Source organism: Maniola jurtina, chromosome 4, assembly GCF_905333055.1.
Source record: "Maniola jurtina chromosome 4, ilManJurt1.1, whole genome shotgun sequence".
NCBI lineage: Eukaryota > Metazoa > Arthropoda > Insecta > Lepidoptera > Nymphalidae > Maniola > Maniola jurtina.
Window position 1 is genome coordinate 10,682,556 of NC_060032.1, and position 18,781 is coordinate 10,701,336.

At 36.8% G+C, this 18,781-nt stretch overlaps 1 protein-coding gene across 1 annotated transcript in view; it reads right to left on the reverse strand.

Moving 5' to 3' along the window:
- Window positions 1–1,718: 1,718 nt before the first annotated feature.
- The window catches only part of LOC123864195 (nose resistant to fluoxetine protein 6-like), a 66,510-nt gene continuing 49,447 nt past the window's right edge, over window positions 1,719–18,781 (reverse strand). Inside the window, exons 3-13 of the mRNA XM_045904470.1 lie at window positions 16,049–16,230; window positions 13,140–13,339; window positions 10,793–10,919; window positions 9,292–9,364; window positions 8,847–8,955; window positions 8,549–8,704; window positions 7,114–7,623; window positions 6,070–6,239; window positions 5,041–5,217; window positions 3,346–3,542; window positions 1,719–2,466 (exon numbers count right to left, since the gene is read on the reverse strand). Coding sequence (XP_045760426.1) covers window positions 2,332–2,466; window positions 3,346–3,542; window positions 5,041–5,217; window positions 6,070–6,239; window positions 7,114–7,623; window positions 8,549–8,704; window positions 8,847–8,955; window positions 9,292–9,364; window positions 10,793–10,919; window positions 13,140–13,339; window positions 16,049–16,230 — 2,036 coding nt within the window. The 3' untranslated portion in view covers window positions 1,719–2,331. The remainder of the gene's footprint in view (window positions 2,467–3,345; window positions 3,543–5,040; window positions 5,218–6,069; window positions 6,240–7,113; window positions 7,624–8,548; window positions 8,705–8,846; window positions 8,956–9,291; window positions 9,365–10,792; window positions 10,920–13,139; window positions 13,340–16,048; window positions 16,231–18,781) is intronic.

An 18,781-nucleotide genomic window follows, 5' to 3' on the forward strand; every position in this document is an offset into this window, starting at 1 on the left:
ATAGTTTTCGTATCTTTTGTCTCTAAACAAAGAAAAAGAATTTTGTTTTTCTTTTACAAATTATTTTTTACAACCTATTTTTACTCTACAATGTTCCACAATGAAAATTAGTACTATTGGTGAAGTAAATAAATATTAAATCAGTATTAAATTAAATCAGTAACATTGGTTACTAATTAAAATTTTTGAGTTCTTTGTATTTCCAGCTGGCATGAATATTTTCAAAAAGGTACGAAAACTATAAACATTATTTTTTTGGTTATAAGTTAGATAGGTACATATAGGTCTCCGCGCAAACCCTTGGTTGAGGCTTTAATATAGGTACAAACTTTGCATTATGTACATTCTTAAGAACACACCGTAAATACCTTTTCAGGGTTAGCTTAATAATTAGGAGCCAAAATATATAAACCTTAAACTTTAACTTTCCTCTATGAGCAAAGTAGACGGAGGTTTTTGGATTTTTCTTTCACCTCTATGAACGTCGTTTTGGTACAATTAACAATCAAATACAATGCCTGGCAGGAAATATTGTAATACATCGAACTTTAGAGAGAGACTACGGTTTCGTAGAGCGTTGTCTTTGTCGTTCAGACCGACGAAACGTCACATAGGTATGAGTGACAGACAAAACACTCTACGAAACCGAAATGTCTTTCTAAAGTTCGATGTAGGTACAATATTTCCTACCGGGCGCTGTAAGTGATTCAGTTATGATTAATAAAGTAGAGTCCATAAAGTATAAATAGGACTTTTATTTAAATCACTTCTTCGTTCGACGTAAAAGACCATTAGAATAAATTTATTGTTTCAGTTGTTCCTTATCACTTTCCGTTACAGCGTGTTTTTAATGTTAACAATTTCCAATACCTTTCAAACATTCTTGCAAAAACTAGATTATATTGGCGTTCGACCGGTATTCATAGGTATAAATTCTACAACTAGTTACTACTACACATAACACAATTTTATACTTGGTTGTTTTTATTTGATTAAACCTTTGCTTGATCATATTATAAACTAAGTACATTGAAAAGTTTCGAATATATACAATATACTCGTAATTATTACATTATTTACATAAAGATATACCTCTGTATTTATTTATTCCTTATACTCTAATATGTACCACATATGTAACCGCGAGCTCTAGCCTTATCTGATGTATTTAAATTATTAGGTACTAAAACTAAATAAAGCTCTTTTGAAGAGGCAACATTGTATCAGGGAACCGCTTCATACATTCTTCCCTTGACCTTACCACACTTAGCTCACGGTAAATAGATTCTTGATATAAGTTTATCCTAGTACCTTCCAAGGGTCTACCCACGAACTTTCTGCTGTGAGTCAAACCTTAGAGCGGCGCGGCGAGCGACAAAAGAAAGGGTTAGTATACAAATATTTGAGCATGCCACACGGCACAGTGGTCGACAGGTACTACCTATTGCTTCACACACAGGTACAGTACAAGATTCAGGGTCAGTATAAGATTTTACTTCTCACCAATTTTGATAGTATTCGAGAATTGAAACAAAATAACCTCAAAGTAAAATGGACCTAAAGCATCTTGATTTAAAGCCAAAAATTCAGTACCATTAGTTTTAATTTCGCAACGTTTCCGCTTGAATCGCTGGCTGTAAATATATATACAAACTAGAGCATTAAAACAAGGCAGTTAAGGACCATTTTACTTTAAAGCTAAAGTGTTTTGACTCTCAAATACTATCAACGTTGGTGAGAACAAAAATCTTATACTGAGGGTAGAGCGTCGCCCGATTTGACACTGCGCTTGTAGCGCCCCGAAGCTCGTGAGCGGGTTGTGATATGGTATTCACCTTAAGTAATATTAAATTTATAATTCAATGTAAACTTGTTTCATTGTAATTTTTTCAAGATTTCTAATAATATTGAAAATCGCAAACTACTATTCAACTTAAAGTTACAAAAAATCATTTACTCCGACTTTATTTTCAATATAAGTATAGAGTCAAACAGACAAATTCCATGTGTAATGAAGGTTACGAGTTAGTGCGAACCGTGAAATTATATATCCGGCTAGCCGTGCCAAGTTGAATACGTCAATATTAGATACGTAGATAGTGCCTATTCCACATAGTGAGATATACATGTATAATGTCTATAGTTCGTTGACGCAATCAGCGCAAGTTTCGCAAGAATCGTTTCCTTCATCCCGTGCGGAATTTGTCTTAGTTTGACCGAACGAAGTTGAAAGCGAATACCACAAAGTCGGCATCCTACCGCAGGTCAATATCGCAATGTATTAGATACACGAAATTATTTACCGAAACCAATACATATGTTGGGATGCTGCTACTTAGTAGATTTATGACTCCTATTTCCACCGCTGAAGATCTTGATCAGCCTCACGGCAGGCGCCTCGAATGCCAGTGAGATAGCGAACGATGCCAGAAACGCCATAACTGCATACCCGGCGTATATTGCTAGCTGAAATTATAAAAATACAGAATCTAATAGAACACGAATGCCAAAATGAAAACATAAAAGTTTAGACAAGAAGCTATATTTACGTATTATGGGATTCATAACCTAATCGCTAATAAGGATGTTTCCTATGTCAAAAATAAACTATTTCTCAGGGATTATTATTAAACAGAAGGTTTTCCAAAATACGTTAAACCACGTCCTTTCTTAGTTTTAAGTGTAATAACCATTTTCAAAAGCACGTCAAATCATTGTGACGTCACAATCCAATATTTCATAGAAGCTCTCATACTAAGCGCGTTTTTTGACGTTTGATAAAAATTTACTGCTAGTTGGACACATCCCTATTGTAAAGCTAATACCACTAGCGCTCCAAAGTTGAAGCGCAGAGATGCACCTTTTTTCTTAAAATAACATCTAAACTTTAACTCAACGACGCTCTTTTAGATAGTCGCTTTACTTCGACTCTGCGGCCTTGAGTCTTAATAAAATTAGTAGCACTTTGTAAAAAGTATTACAATATTTGAGTTTAAAATAATGTCTAGCTGAGAAAAGCAAAGTCTTTTACGACTATGAAAGGAGCATTTCGTATATTTGATCATCGCATTTAGCGTCTGGAAACGGTCTGTTCTGAGCTTGAAGGGATTTTTAACAGCCAATCCAGCCTTTATTGCGAGACTTGAGATTAAAAGTCTACTGTTCAATTAAGGAACCTTTTTTGAATTCTTGAAAATGTTAACGTACTGTTCACTGGATAAAAATATTTGGGTAGATACTTCGGTATCTGCCAAATAACACGTAGAGCGTTCTAAAAAGTCACAAACGCATACTTAACGTGACTTCCATATCCACAGTAGCATGTTACTATGTATCTGTACTTACAACCATCGAGTTTTGCAGATGCAACGGTCCGTCGAGAAGGAACGAGGTGTACATCATGATGGTGGGATGCACGAGGTAGGCACAGTACGTGAGCCGGCTCAAAGGCAGCAGGCCTCGGTACGAGAGCGCAGAGTTGACGAGGCCTCCATAGCCACAGCAGCATGCTATCGCTATCCACGCTAAAGCCACAGCCCATGCTAGAATGTACAAAAATATATTCAAAACGACTACTTTCTTTTTTTAATCAAGCCTTAAGTACAAGAGTGCTTGTCAGAGGTTTTAGGTACCCTGTGCAGTATTTGTATGTCGCAAACAGAGCTAGTATGTCGCATACCTAACTGCAGGTTTGTACAAACAAGCTCTCTGGTGCCGCTGGGGAATACTTCTCGATGGTTGTAGATCCAACTTATCCAAACAACACCATTTAACAAAAAATATTTGGTTATTAGCTTGGTTGGGTGAGTTGGGTATTCACATTTTTTTGATGTTTCTAACTTAATATATAACATCCATAGCCAGAGTTGCTAGTTTTTGCACGCTATTATAATATGGTTATTAGTGATGATACTCGTAAGAACTAACATTTTGTAACATAGATAGGTAACTATGTACACACTTAACTATGTACAAATATGTACATCTTTAAGCAAATAAAAAATTGAATTGAATATGGCAAAATTTCAAATAATAGGTAGGTATGCTCGTACCGTTGTATGACTTATTTAATTTCTAATGATTTTAAGCTTATTTCATGGTTTTACGATATTTTATATGATAGATTAAATTAATCGTATATATATACCCGTTACTGTTTAATTCCTATTGGTAAGTAATATTACTAACTAGTTTTGAGAAAATTATATTCACGCTGTTCACAAGCCGATAACTGAGTTAGAATAACCAGTATGAAGCGGCCATTTCTGAGCTACCCGCGGTTTCAATGTACATACATCGCTACCAGTTAATGCCATTCAGTCGTATAATTGCCAATCAGCCGCGCCCTTCAAGCAAAGCCTTATAATCCTAATGTTCAATTTACAGAAGCTAAGTAAGGTTTACTACTGTATAAGATGTAGGGTATATCTACCTACACAAGTATTTCCAATAAGTAAATGCATAGGTAAAATAGCTTTCCCCGCAACTTTTTTGGCGTGAATTCAGCTTTTTAAAGAACTCGTTAGTTTTTTTTTAAAATACCTTACTTAGTGGGGGTCTTAGTTAATAGAGAGAACCTACATACAAAATTACATGTTTCTAGACCCAGTGGTTGTCTTCTCAGTCAAGTCAGTCTTGATTATATTTTTTGAGAGCTATGAACGACAGACGGTGTAGTATCGACAGTTAGTATAACCACTTATACTGACTATTACTACGTAAGCTACACTCACTCCCTACGCCAATTTACCGTTGTCCGTAACGTAATAGCACTGGTACTCCCGCGCTGGCGTTATTCTTTTCTGACCATGTTGTCACGTGAGAAAGAAATACTGATGTTGCTTGAGCGCGGACGGGGCGGTGTTACGGTAGTAGTAATAGGTAATAATTAAATCAGTTCGCTTATATAGTGTCAGGTATTGCCTTAAATACAGCCTTGCTACGACGTATCATCTTTTATTACATACCCATTGTCAAACAAACTCTGAAAATCAAGAAAAGTACAAGTACCTATAAGAATTTTTTTGAACAATTTTTTACCTGTATGCCCAACACTGACGTAAAAGGCAGTGGGCCACACTTCGAAATAACCATCTACCATGCCGAAGATGAGACTGGTGATTATGACCAGCGAAGTGGGCCATCCAATTGCTACCACCCAGTAAGGGATCCGGACCTGACATCTGGTTTTATGAAGGTACCACCCTACCATCATTCCTGAAATATAAAGTTTAAGTTAGGTACAGCAATTTAATTATAATTTAAAAAAAATCTTAAGTAAATAGGTATGAATAATTTTATTTTACTTAGCATAAAATGTTTTAGCTCTACTTATGAAGGTACCTAACAAAAGACATGCCTAAATTTTAGCCTAAATCGTTTACGGTGAGTCATTAATGCTCGAACATTTCATATTATTAAAATCTGGGTACGGAGTTTCAGGAATAAATGTTTTCTTGGTATAATTATTAATCCCATTGTTTCGCAGATGAAATATTACAGTTTTTAGATGAAAATTTTCATTTCATTAAGCTTTTTGTTTTGGATTAAAATATTACACCTCTTGCAAAACTTAGATAATAATATTATGTAGGCAAAGATTATAATAGATGTATTTGAAATTTCTATCTCCCAACTATAGAGGGAAAAAAAAAAACGTTTTCGATTCAAACTTATTTTACGAAATTAGAGTTCAAGTCACAGATATTCATCTGTCGACAGGTCGAGATGGCAATCGTGTTGGGGACGTCCCGCATGCCCGCACCGCCACCACGCTAACCCGGTGCGGAATAAAGCGGGTGACGTGCAGATGTGCGGGGCGTCCCCCCGCCTCATATCCCTATTGCCATCTCGAATTATCGCGTACCAAGTACCGTATTCAAGTCCTCTTCTTTTCTTTTCTTGTTTGGCAGTTTTTCGCCACTTCCAAGTAGATTTCAAGTCATAGCAACATCAAAGATCAAAGTGTGTACAAACATGTCGATAAGTTTTCGAAGATTCTGTCGTATGCAATTGTAATGGATATAAAAATTCTGAAATTCGGAATGTAAGCATAATATACCAACTTACCGACTAGATAAGGTCCGATGCGCGACCAAGGCTTGTCGTAAAGGGGGTCGAACATTTCGAAGGGCTCTTGTATCCGAGCTTTATATTGGTGCCACACCGACACGTAGATGGTGGTTGCCCACGAACTGACCATTACCAGAATCAGGGTCGCCATCGCGAACCTCGTGTGTCTGAAAATATAAAGGTTTATAAATAAAGACTACACAAAAAGCTAACACACGCTTAATCTAAGCTCAAAAAAAATCGTTAAAAAAATATATTTTAAGTACAAGTATGTAGATCTACTCTGATGGCGCTCAATATAAAGTTCAAAAATTTTGTGCCATTGTACCAAGAATGCTGACTATTTTTTTAAAATTTGTGGCTATTTTTACTGGTCACGTGACCTGAAGAAATCTACTTACAGTGGCACGCCCTTTCAATGGCACTCGCGTAACTCATTCGATCCATCAAAATACGAATCGAATGAGTGCACACGCGTAGGGACTTACGTTTTGTATGACGGCCACTTCAAATCATAATAAATCACGAATCACAAAAACGAACCGAATACGAATGAGTGCTCAAACGCCCTTATGAGAGGTAAAGATAAAAGCGTACGCAGTAAATAGAGAGATGTGTATTGAATTTTAGGCGCGGCACTATGCGAGCTGAATTGCACTTTATTCCGTCGTACCCAACGTCGTTAATTGTTAACAATTTAAATGTCTTTGCAGAGTGATCTTTCTGTTCATGGAAGGTACTATTAAGTACTAGCTGATGCCCGCGACTTCGTTCGCGTGGATGTAGTTTTTTAAAAATCCCGTGGGAACTCTTTGATATTCCGGGATAAAAAGTAGCCTATGTGCTAATCCAGAGTACAATCTATCTCCATTCTAAATTTCAGCCCAATCCGTCCAGTAGTTTTAGCGTGAAGGAGTAACAAACATACACACACACACACACAGACACACACACACATACAAACTTTCGCCTTTATAATATTAGTGTGATTCAGTGTGCGTAAAAATGGACAATTTTGATAACGATAACTTAGATACTTACTTTACAGATATAAGTAACAATATTATACCGACGACGTAGAATTGCGTGTCGTTCGCCATATACCACGACCATACCATACACATGTCCTTTTGCGGAAACAGATTGTTTATGTACAACACGTTACGCCACCAGTACTTTGCACACGTGATGTGGTCGAAAATGGCTGGTTCAAAGACCGTATGATCGTGTGTATAGCGTAGGACCAACTCGTTTAAGCCGATTACAAAGGCGTAAGCCGGGGTCAATCTAACCACACGATAAGAGAACATTACGAAAAAGGATCTTGTCATTCGAACGATTTCTTGCTTCGAGTAACCCTTAGCCGACGGCTTGTCGAGCATATCCTCGTAGAAAGACTCTTGGCTTATAACAGATACTGATAATGCAGAGTTCGTGTACCCGTTTACATTTTTATTTATTTCTTTGTCGACATGTTCGGGCTTTTTGGCATTTTTTCTTTTAGCCTTTTTTTCTTCGCTCCTCAAGAATAGAACCGTTACAAGCAAGCCACTGAAAAATGAAACCATGAATGAGTAATGTTTTCTAAAGCTCAAGGTACATTGCGTGGGAGTCGAAGTAAAGTGATTCTTTTACAAAATGTTACAGTATAAACTGAACTTTACCCAATATACCAATAACAAATATATTATTTTATGAGAAACATTTAGACTATGTCATTTTAATTTAATGTAACGAACATTATGTGCTTCCATTATGTAAATAAAGATACAGTAAATCTTATTCAACTGGACAAAATCAAATAGTTATACTTTAATATTTAGTTGTTTATTTTTGGAAAGTTTCACCGCTTCAATTTGTCTCTGTCGCAATGTGGCTTGAGCTTCTAGCATTATTGTTAGCAAAATGTGTAAAGATTATCGTAAAAAGTGTAAATTATAAATTTATAACACCCCCGACAAGTGAAGGTTACAGTAACTAGAAAAGACCGAAAAGACCTGATAACTTTCAAACGGCTGAACCAATTTTCTTGGACTATTCCGCGCCTACGATCCAAAGTATCTGAGTTTTCCAAAACATCATTTTCAAATAAATAATTATGTTAGATACATAACGTTAGGAGCCACGTCCATCTTGACAGCTTGACATTTTGTCAATTGACATAATATTATGAACCTAACGGTTATCTAACCTTCTTTTCTACAAGAAAACTAGAAAAGAGCTGATAACTCATAAACGGCTGAACCAATTTTTTTGGATTATAGCTAAGAACACTCTCGATCAAGCCACCTTTCAAACAAAAAAAAGTAAATTAAAATCGGTTCATTCGTTTAGGCGCTACGATGCCACAGACAGATACACAGATACACAGATACACAGATACACAGATACACAGACACACAGATACACAGATACACACGTCAAACTTATAACACCCCTCTTTTTGGGTCGGGGGTTAAAAAGTGTAGAAAATTACCTGATAAAGAAAAAAGTGTCGACACAGTAAGACGCGTTGCCAACTGATTGGTAAAAAAAGTTCCGCTCAGTCACGACGCGCATTGTTTTGTTGTCGGCGATGTAGAAAATCGTCAAGTAGGTGTGCACCATTATGACCCATAATACAGACATGAACCTGAAACATTAATTATACGCATAAACAATTTAGAAATCCCGTGAATTGCTGCTGCTGGTTTCGTCATGAAATTTTTAACGAATTGTATTGTATGGATTTACAACTTCGAACAATATTATGTTATGAATAAAAGATGTCGTACCTCATGCCATGTAGACAGGTAAGTGCACCGTCGCTCGGTCGTTCTGTGCCGAGAATCGCTCGTCCGTTCGATAGGATTGAGAACGATAATAAGATTTCCGACCACATTCCTGGAACGAATAAAACTTTGAACTATAGGACATTAAGTCCCGAATATTGCGTATTGCTTCTAATAAACTATATTTGCTGCGCCGCGTCGCGCAGCGCAGCGCAAATGTGTTTCGGCCTTTACAGCTGCAATGAACCGCATTTTTCAGTTCTAAATAGGCGAATTTCATCAGCAGCATCGGGTGCGTCGCAAAATTGTGTGAACAGATTACATCAGCATTACTTCGATGCGACTGTTGCGCCTGCATCTACTGACGTCACGCTTTTTCAGAATTAAATCCAAACCAGGATGTTTTAATATCTACTAACTACTTGAATGTAATTTATTCTAGTCTCACCACAGGATTCCCGTCGGATTTCTCGGTCTTTGAGGTCTTCTTCTGTATTTTCAGTAGTTTGTTGAGTGTTGGGCTGCAATGTTTTATAAAAATATTAAATACTAGCTGTGCCCGCGACTTCGTTCGCGTGGAATAGTGACTTTTCGCGCTTTATATAGCCACGGACGCTCAGGCGCGAGGCGCCGTGATTCTTTAAATTGACATAACTTTTTTATTTATGAACCGATTGACATGGAATAAACACTAAATCCTAAGTGAAGCTTACTACAATATAGGTTGAAATCTATAGAACGTATTTTGACTTCTCAGAAATCTATCTTATTTTAATTTAAACTTAGGTCTGAACAAAGCCAAAGTACGTTCAATAGATCTCAGCTTTAGGTTGAATATTATAGAATACACTTTGACTTTGGTCGGGGTTATATCACTGGCATTAACCCCCGACCCGAAAAGAGGGGTATTATGAGATTGACGTGTGTATCTGTGTATATGTGTATCTGTGTATCTGTCTGTGGCATCGTAGCTCCTAAACGAAAGAACCGATTTTAATTTAGTTTTTTTTGTTTGAAAGGTGGCTTGATAGAGAGTGTTTTTAGCTATAATCGAAGAAAATCGGTTCAGCTGTTTGAAAGTTATCAGCTCTTTTCTAGTTTTCTTATAGAGGTTTTTGTGTCAGTGGTTTTTTGAATTTTGAGTTATTTTAACTGAAACACAAGTCTGAGCAAAGCAAAGTCAAAGTACGCTCAGGCATAGATCGAAATCTATAGAGCGCACTTTGAATTTTCTTAAACTTAAATTTCATTTAAAACAAGACAGACTTATACTAGCTGTATTACGCTGTCTCGTTTTAACAGTGTCTGAAGTCTTAGCAAAGTCAAGGTGCACTCTATAGATCTCAACCTTAGAGCCGCGGCCGAAGGCTCCAACGTAACGCTCGCACAACTTCTAGGAAATGGAAATAGGACGTGTTTCTGTCACGTTTTCTATTTAATTCATCCATAAACAACCGGTTTTATAGGTACAGTAAATAAAGTTGAAAACTAAAACCCGACTGCGTTCATCTTAATAAACGCTGAAATATTATAATAAAATTGTGTGTCGTTTGGTATATTTTAATGTTGTAGTACATTAATATTTATGAACTCAAAATTTTCTCCTCTTTCATTTAACATCTCAATCGATACAATAGCAAAAAAAGTTTTTGGAAACCCCTACTTTTTTCATATAACATCCGCTAGGTCAATTTTTTCGTAAAAAATGTTGCCTATGTCACCCGGATCTTTACGACGAATCGATTGACACCTCAATCATCAAAATTAGCCCAGTAGTTTAGGCGCCACGGTGGAACATACAAAATCTGGATACAAACATACACACATACATACATACAAACATACACAGACGGCTAAAATCATAACCCTTCCTTTTGGCTTTGCCGCAGTCGGGTAAAAATAATAGTGGATAATATTGGTGTTTAATAAAGTTGAAATGTTATACCAACAGTTGGCTTGTGGTTGTTGTTGGCAACTTCGAGGTCCTTCTGCTCTTTATATTGATACCGTCGTTCCAAGTATCCTTCGTAGGTAGAGGCTGCCAGCATCCATATCGAAACTATTAGCATTGCAGTTCTAGAAAAGAACACAAACTTAGATAGATAGATAGATAGAAGTCTTTATTGCACACAAAAACATGTAAAGGGACACAACATAGAAAGAAGAAAAACCGAAAAAACAATTGTGTGCAAAGGCGGGCTTATTGCTTAGAGCAAACTCTACCAGGCAACCTTTAACTTAAGCAACTTAAGTTTTGGATAGAGGCCGGCTTACGTTGAAGTCCATAATAATAATTATTCCCAACATGTTTTACTATGTTGCTATTGAATAATAGATTCTTCCTATTCTATTTTATTCGATTATAGACTCAACAGCTGCGTTATACAGGTTTATATATAGCTTTAGTGAATTATAATACCTATCTTATTGTACCTTATTAAGTCGCTAAGGTCTTACAGGAACGCAAGTCAAAGCTCCTCAGAAATAAAAGTCTACGTACTTAGTTATCTTTGTTGTATGGGGCTTAGGTACATGGTTTCGTTATTTACACAATAAAATAATAAGAACAAAATGAGTTCAAAGAAAGCAGTAGCACACTGTGTCCAGGCACCTTTGGATTAAGAAAACAAAAGCAAAATCTACTGCAGTGTGCAAATACTCGCAGTGCATAATTAATTATTTTTGACAGCAGTGCCAGCAGTGCGCTTTATATCATAAAATGTTTTAGTTTCGCCAACTTAAGAGGGGTATCTCCGTCACTCGCTTCATACAAACGTAGTTCCAATTTCATTTGAATATTAAGCAACCAAAGTCCATGAAATTTTGCAGACATATTCTAGAAACTAATATCTATGTCTGTGGTGTCCAGATTTCTGTTAAAATATTCGGTTTCAAAGTTACGCGGTCTTAAAAATTTACATACAAATCTTTGAGCCCCTGTAATTTTAAAACTACATATTTTTAGAAAAATGTAAAACACCACAGACACAGATATTAGTTTTTAGAATATGTCTGCAAAATTTCAGGGACTTTGGTTGCTTAATATTCAAATGAAATTGGAACTACGATTGTATGAAGCGAGTGACGGAGAGAGCCCTGTTAAAATAATATTTCCTAAACTAAGTAAGAACAGTACAAATCATGCCCACGTGGAATGGTGCCAAGAATTGTTTTTGCATTGCCGCACTGAACAGCCACGCTGATTATATTTTTGCTTGTAGGTATGTATTATATCTTTTTTTATTCAGATAAACGTAAGCCTTGACTGCAATCTGACTTGGTGGTAAGTGATGATGCAGTCTAGATGGATGTGGTTTAACCTTGAAGGGATATTATCATGGAGGTAGGGAGGATATGAGTTCATTAAAATCAATCAGTTTCAAGTATACACTATACACCATCTTTCAGGAAAGCTAAATCGCTTTGTAGTAAGGCTTTGTATGTTTAAATTTATGACGCATCCGTTAAAAACGTACCAGTAAAACGGACTCCCATGTGTGAACGGGCCGTAATAAGAAAAGACTAACGGAAGTCAGAATTTGCGAGTAAATAGCACCCTACCTATTATAGGTAATTTCAGAATTTCGTGTTTCTTTTCGAAACATTTCGCACGAAATTACAAATCACTCACGTAGGGGACGTAATATTAGATTCCTCATGTTACGAGTTACGACTAACAAAAAAGCTGCAAAAACGGGACCCGTAAAATAAAGCTAGTGATAAACCGTCACGTAGTCGCACGGAAAGAAATATTTGCTCCAGTGATATTTAATTAACAAATCTTTTAATTTTAAAAATTAGACAAGGCCGCACAGAAGTGATTCATATTAACTTTTTCGAGATACGTTAGAACTTGACAACAATCCTGCTTGCAACAATCAAAAAACAAATGATGAGATGTGGTTGGAGTGCGCCTGGCTAGAAGATTACCTATTCACGCTTGCCTTCTAAGGTCTCATACCTACTACATACAACATCCTGTTCTACGTAAGAGTGATTTTTTGCAGGATTCTGTTTAGTGGTGGAAATACAATAATCACATCCTGCTTTCAGGATGCTTGTATGAAACTTAAATCGTACAAAATTTTAATTTGGTATTTTGCGTTCAAAATCCAAGCAATAATCCTTACAAGTAACTATATGAAATTAATAAAAGGCAGATATGACAGTTATCTCGAAATTACAGACAGACACTTTAATATCTCTATTACCTATAGAATTGCGCGCAGTCAAGTGCTTATCTTTTATGGGAAATTGCAAGAAAATCGAGAATACATTGCGCTGAAAACTGCTTACCCAAGTATATGTAGTTTAGGATCGTTTAGTACATTGTATGAGCCGGGGACAGGGCGGACGTAGAGGGTGGTAAACGCCGCGTCGATTCCGGCGATAGCTGCCCGGTTTGACACAATTTCCTCCGCTGCATCCAGGAGTATCTTAACCGCATCTTTGCTACAGGAGGCTGGCACGCATTGACCAACCAACATCGGCCTAGTCTGAAATAAATTATCATGGATTACCTACTTATTTTTAGGGTTCTGTACGTCTGAATAAAAAACGGAACCCCTAAAGGGTCACTCGTGTTTCTGTCTGACCGTCCGTCAGTCACAGCCAATCTACTGGACCGATTAAGTTTGGTACATAATTATGTGTGTCTGTGACCCAAAAATCTTCACCCGTGTGAATCCGTGACGAGTCGCTAGTGTATCATAATCATAATATTCATTCGAATGTTGTAGTTAGGTTCTTAATATCAAGAAACATACCATTTATTTTATTTTTCTATAAATTAGAAGGACAAAGATCTCGAAGCAAGAATAAATAAGTAACTCAATTACAGCCAAGAGTTATAGTTATCGAACGTGCGCATAAAGTAATAGGCTTAAAGCTACACAAAAACCTCCATGAGCCCCTATAATTTATAGGTTAAGGGTTTACAAAACAATGGAAGCATCATAGATTCGTAATAATAAAGGTCAATATGTTCACTAACTATTAATTTTCATATCATAATCACACACACTCTACTGGACCGGAAAAACAATCATTACTGCGGTGCTTCAGACCCTAAATGGCTTTCGCTAGCCGATAATGGGGTAATTAAGCTCTACGAATAACGACTCCTTTCATAAGTTACCAGCTATAACCGTACTAGTATATCGAGAGTGGTACCTAGTACCTACTCATAACAAGTAAATCGTTTCACATATTATATTCTACCCAAAAATAAAATATTTTACATTTTAATAACAATTTTGCATTTTAGTTTCATTTTGTTTTAGCGTGAGTGACGTATCCATTATAAAATAGGATAAATGTCTGACAATAGATTCATGCTATATTCATACCATCCTCAGCGTGGAAATATTTTTTTAACGCTAAGGCAATGCCATAATACTTGGAACAGGACACCACTAGTTCCTCGTGTCTGGACTAAAGTGACGGTGCCAGTGACGAAGATCTGCAGGAACCGTCAAGAGATGGTCTGGAGCCATCTCCCAACCAACCTTAACCCCGTCACAACGTGCCTTGCGTGTCAACTCACGCGAGGCAAGCGATTCGAGTCGGACATACTCCGACTAACACGTGAATTTAGCCATCAGACATTTATATTCATACAGTTTCATAGAGGCTCGGAAAAGTTTCACCCAAACTGAAGCGAATCCCGCGCGGGATGTGGGGTGTACTTTAGCGCGAATCGCTGATGTGTGCAATTACCCGCGCCAATTTGAAATCGTTCGTAATTCCGTACAGAACTTGTTAATGGTGTGCCGTGAGGGAATCGTTTCCCACATGTCGCGCAGATCTCAGTCTGACCGAAACCTAACACAGACTTGAAGGACCTTGAAGTATTTCAGATAACCCATTCAAATCATAGCTATAATATTTACGAATAATGAAACACAAATAACTCTAAATGAAAACTGAAATGAAAATACATAGTTCCAATTTATATGTATAACGCTGTACGCGATCGGTCTTACAATAATACTCCGAGGAAAATAGCAATTTATTGCGCCAAAGCAGGAGAGAGAAATTTCTGGATAAACTGAAATCAAGAAGCAAGAATTGTTTACAAATAAGAACATTGCTTCCATATTGCTTCATAAGCTTCATTCACACAGGATATTTTGTATGTAATTTCAGTTTTCAGTACAATAGGTAACATGTGGTGAACACTGAACAGTGGGGTAATGCACTTTCATGACAAGAATTTTTAATATAAAAAATTCCGGAACCCCGAGCGAAGTTGTCTGAACCCTAGCGACAACTGACAGTGTGACATTGCTTAGTGCTTTGTGGTCTTATTATCGTCACTTCTGCCTCAAATGTTTTAAAATATTAGGGGAAGTTATTCAATAACAGTCAAGTGACAGAATGGTGTTCGTTGGATATCGTATGCCAAGAGCTTTAGTACTAGTGTGCTTTAAAGAAAATTGATCCATCCATATTTAGATGCTTTTGCTTTTAGTTTTAGGAAGATGTTAAGAAAGTTTTGTCAACAGAATCGGCAATAACAAGCTGTATTCGTTTTTTGTTCTGTATCAAGGAGAAGCTTTTACATAAAGAACTTTCAATGGCAGTTTCATCTTATAGCGGGCTCGCAAGAACTTTTAATACAAAAGTTCCGTTATATGTATAACCAAGTAGCCTCTCAAGAGGGTTATTCTGTACGTCGATTTATATAAGACATGATCAGGAAATGGAGCTTTAAAAGTTTAATAGCCTGTCTATTTTTCAATTTATCTATGTCATCTAATATTTTCCAAAATTTTTCTAAAATGCTATTTTTATTATAATTTCAAGAGCAATGTACTGGCATACCTACGTACCTACCTACTTATTACTGATACTAAAATGGCATAGCTGCTATTATCCATTTTTTTTTCAATCAACCATTTTATTGAATTACATATTGTGATATAATACCTTACCTTATAATACCTTACCTGTGTTAAATAGGTATATTTTGTTGTTATTCTAATGACTTCTCAAATAGTCCACACTAATATTATAAACAGATGAAGTTTGTAATTAGATTGGATTTAGTGGGCAATCTCCCCACTAACTAATGATCCAATTCTAAAAATTATTTTACTAATAAGTAGATATTCGTTGCTCCATTAACCACATGAAGCCTACATAAGGCTAAAAGTTATATTACGCGGACAAAGTCGCGAGTAAAAACTAGTGGTACTTATTACCTGTGGTATATGGTCTCCATCGACGGTCAAGTTGATCTTGGCCACGTAGAAAGTAGTGGGGAAGGGGGGAACTTGCGCGTAGTACTGCTTGAGCTGTAGATCCCGACACGCGTTTAACGACCCCAACCAGTATTCGTTGCCAAACAGAATGTTGGGGGTGTATTGACCCGATGCATCGTATACTGAAATAAAGAAAGGTACAATCATAAGATGTATGGCAGGTTGATAATTTGTAATCTAATCAAGAGCAAAGAACTCTCATCCTTTGGATGGACATATTATACGCACTACATGTACGCTGGCAAAGATGTGCCATAAAAAATGACAGTTTTTTTGTGCCGATTCAAACAGCCTCACCAAACGTAGCGAAAAGACTGTGAATCTTGGATGAATTAAAATTCTCACTAGTACTATGTGCCAAATGAGCTTTGTGTTGACACTATATTGACAGATGTTTCATTACTAGCATTTAGTTCCGTGTAAGCTCACATGGCCTAAACCCTTTCATAAAGTACCTATGTAATACTTACCTACATAACGTTTGTGAAAACAGCATCAAATTGGTTTATTAGTTTTCGAGGTAATAACAAACATACATATTGGCACATACATCCAATACGACTTGGGTCAAATACACAGGAAACTTTTTACGGTAAGCCAGATAAAAAACTTAACTTTTCATGTTAACAAGAAGGTCTACAGTGTGATACGTTTATATGAATTCTCACGTTTCTAATTTCAAGTACGTATGATCCTTTTGGCTTAACCGCCTTTAAGTTGAACGACGCTGTATGGAAATAGATCGAAACGTCGCTGAAAATGCCGAAAATATTGCGAAGCTTCGTAAACTGTTTGCGATGCAAAGCGATAGTGTTTGTTTGAATATTTCATTTCCAACTCCAAACACAAAGTTTGATGTGGGTCACGCATTAACATGTTTTCCAATTCTAACATGAATAAAAACTTTTCAGTTTCTTTGTTCAACGTTGACCGTTTTCGCTCGATGACCAAACTCATGTATTTACCTAATGGTAAGTGGTAATGCGATTTATGTATTTATGCTTCTTTTTCAGACTTTTACGCATTGTCGTTTCTAAACGCTAATTCACTAAAGGATCTTAGGATACATCTCTGTATCCTAAGATCTTTTAGTGAATTAGCGTCCGAGTATGAAACTGAGTGTTTCGCCGAAGCTTCGACTTCAGTTTCGGTCCCCATCGGCTAAAAAACCAGCCTTCGTCTTTGAGTCGAAGTTTTGGCAGAAGCCGAAGATTTATAGCATGCGCCGAAATTGAGACGCATTGCAACGAGAAATTGAGACGAATTGCAACGAGAGCTCGAAGAGATAATGCGCGGGGGGCGAGGATCACAGTGTTGTTATAAAAACTTGTATGAAAGTTCACCAAGTTAACGGTCAACAAAAGCTATAAAAACAGTATTTTTATGTACATATTTTCTTTTAACCAATCTTAAACTGAATCGGTTATTAAACCTTCAGCTTCAGCTCCGGCGTGTTGAAGGTTGTTGCGACAGCCGATTAATCGGCTCCTGGCTTAGTTTCGGTCAAAACTCGACCCTTGGACACTAGAGACCGATGACGGCGTCAAAATACATTCTATAGGAAATCACGCCAATATGGGTGATGGCATCGTTATCTAAGAACTGTACCACTTTATTTCTAATAATAATCTCATTCTAACGAAGATTCTGACAGATCCCTTAAAGTAGATGCATGTTTTTTTTTATTTCTACACTAAAATAAAGAATACCTTAATAATAACACTTTTGTTACATCATGAATCGTAACATAAGAATTAAGTGCGAACACTGCATAAGGTTCGCAAATATAAAATAAATATAAAATTTCGATTAAAACTCCGTATTTTGTGGTTTTACCATAAAACCCAACGGCCCATAAAGTACGTCTACTACGAGCAGTATATTTTAAAACGTTACGTTGGTTATTGTTTAAAATTTGCACGTGATGATTTAACGATTAAAATTTGCGTCGAGATACTCGGTAAAACTGCTGTTGTTTATACTTAAAATATTATCACCATAATATTGTAATGCAATGAGTTTTTTAACAGTTTTAGCTTCATTTTCGTACATTTGATTCACGTAAAACAAACCTTATTTCAATTACTTCTATTGAACCGAATTTGCGAAACTTTTACGGGCCATTACTTTACAATTTAGTAAACTTAAGCTTCTAACTCCCTAATCTTTTTGCTGCAGAGGTGCCATGCCGAGAATTCTCGATCCATAGTAGCCGTATTTATTTTATGCTATTTTTATGAGGGGTTGTGCACTTGATCCGAAATTCGTTTTCTGAAGCCGAGAATATCTCTAATTCGAAGCATTGTTCACGGATTGAGTTAACCACAAATTGCTTTTTTATTTTTATATTCACATATAAGTTAAACCTTGATTGCAATCTCAATCTCGTGGTAAGTGATGATGCAGTCTAATATGGAAGCGGGCTAAGCTGGAAGGGGTGTGGTTTTATTAGACCCGTACTTATACGATCCCATCCCATGGATCCCATGTAGAAACCGAAGGTTCGTACCGGAAAGCTAAATCGCTTGGTGGCACGGTTTTGCTGGTAGGGTGGTAACTAGCCACGGCCGAAGCCTCCCACCAGACCAGACCAGAGATTACTTGTACTGACTACCCTGAATCCGAGCCGTCATGCGGGCGGTGGTGGCAAGCAACATCCGTCGAAAATGGACG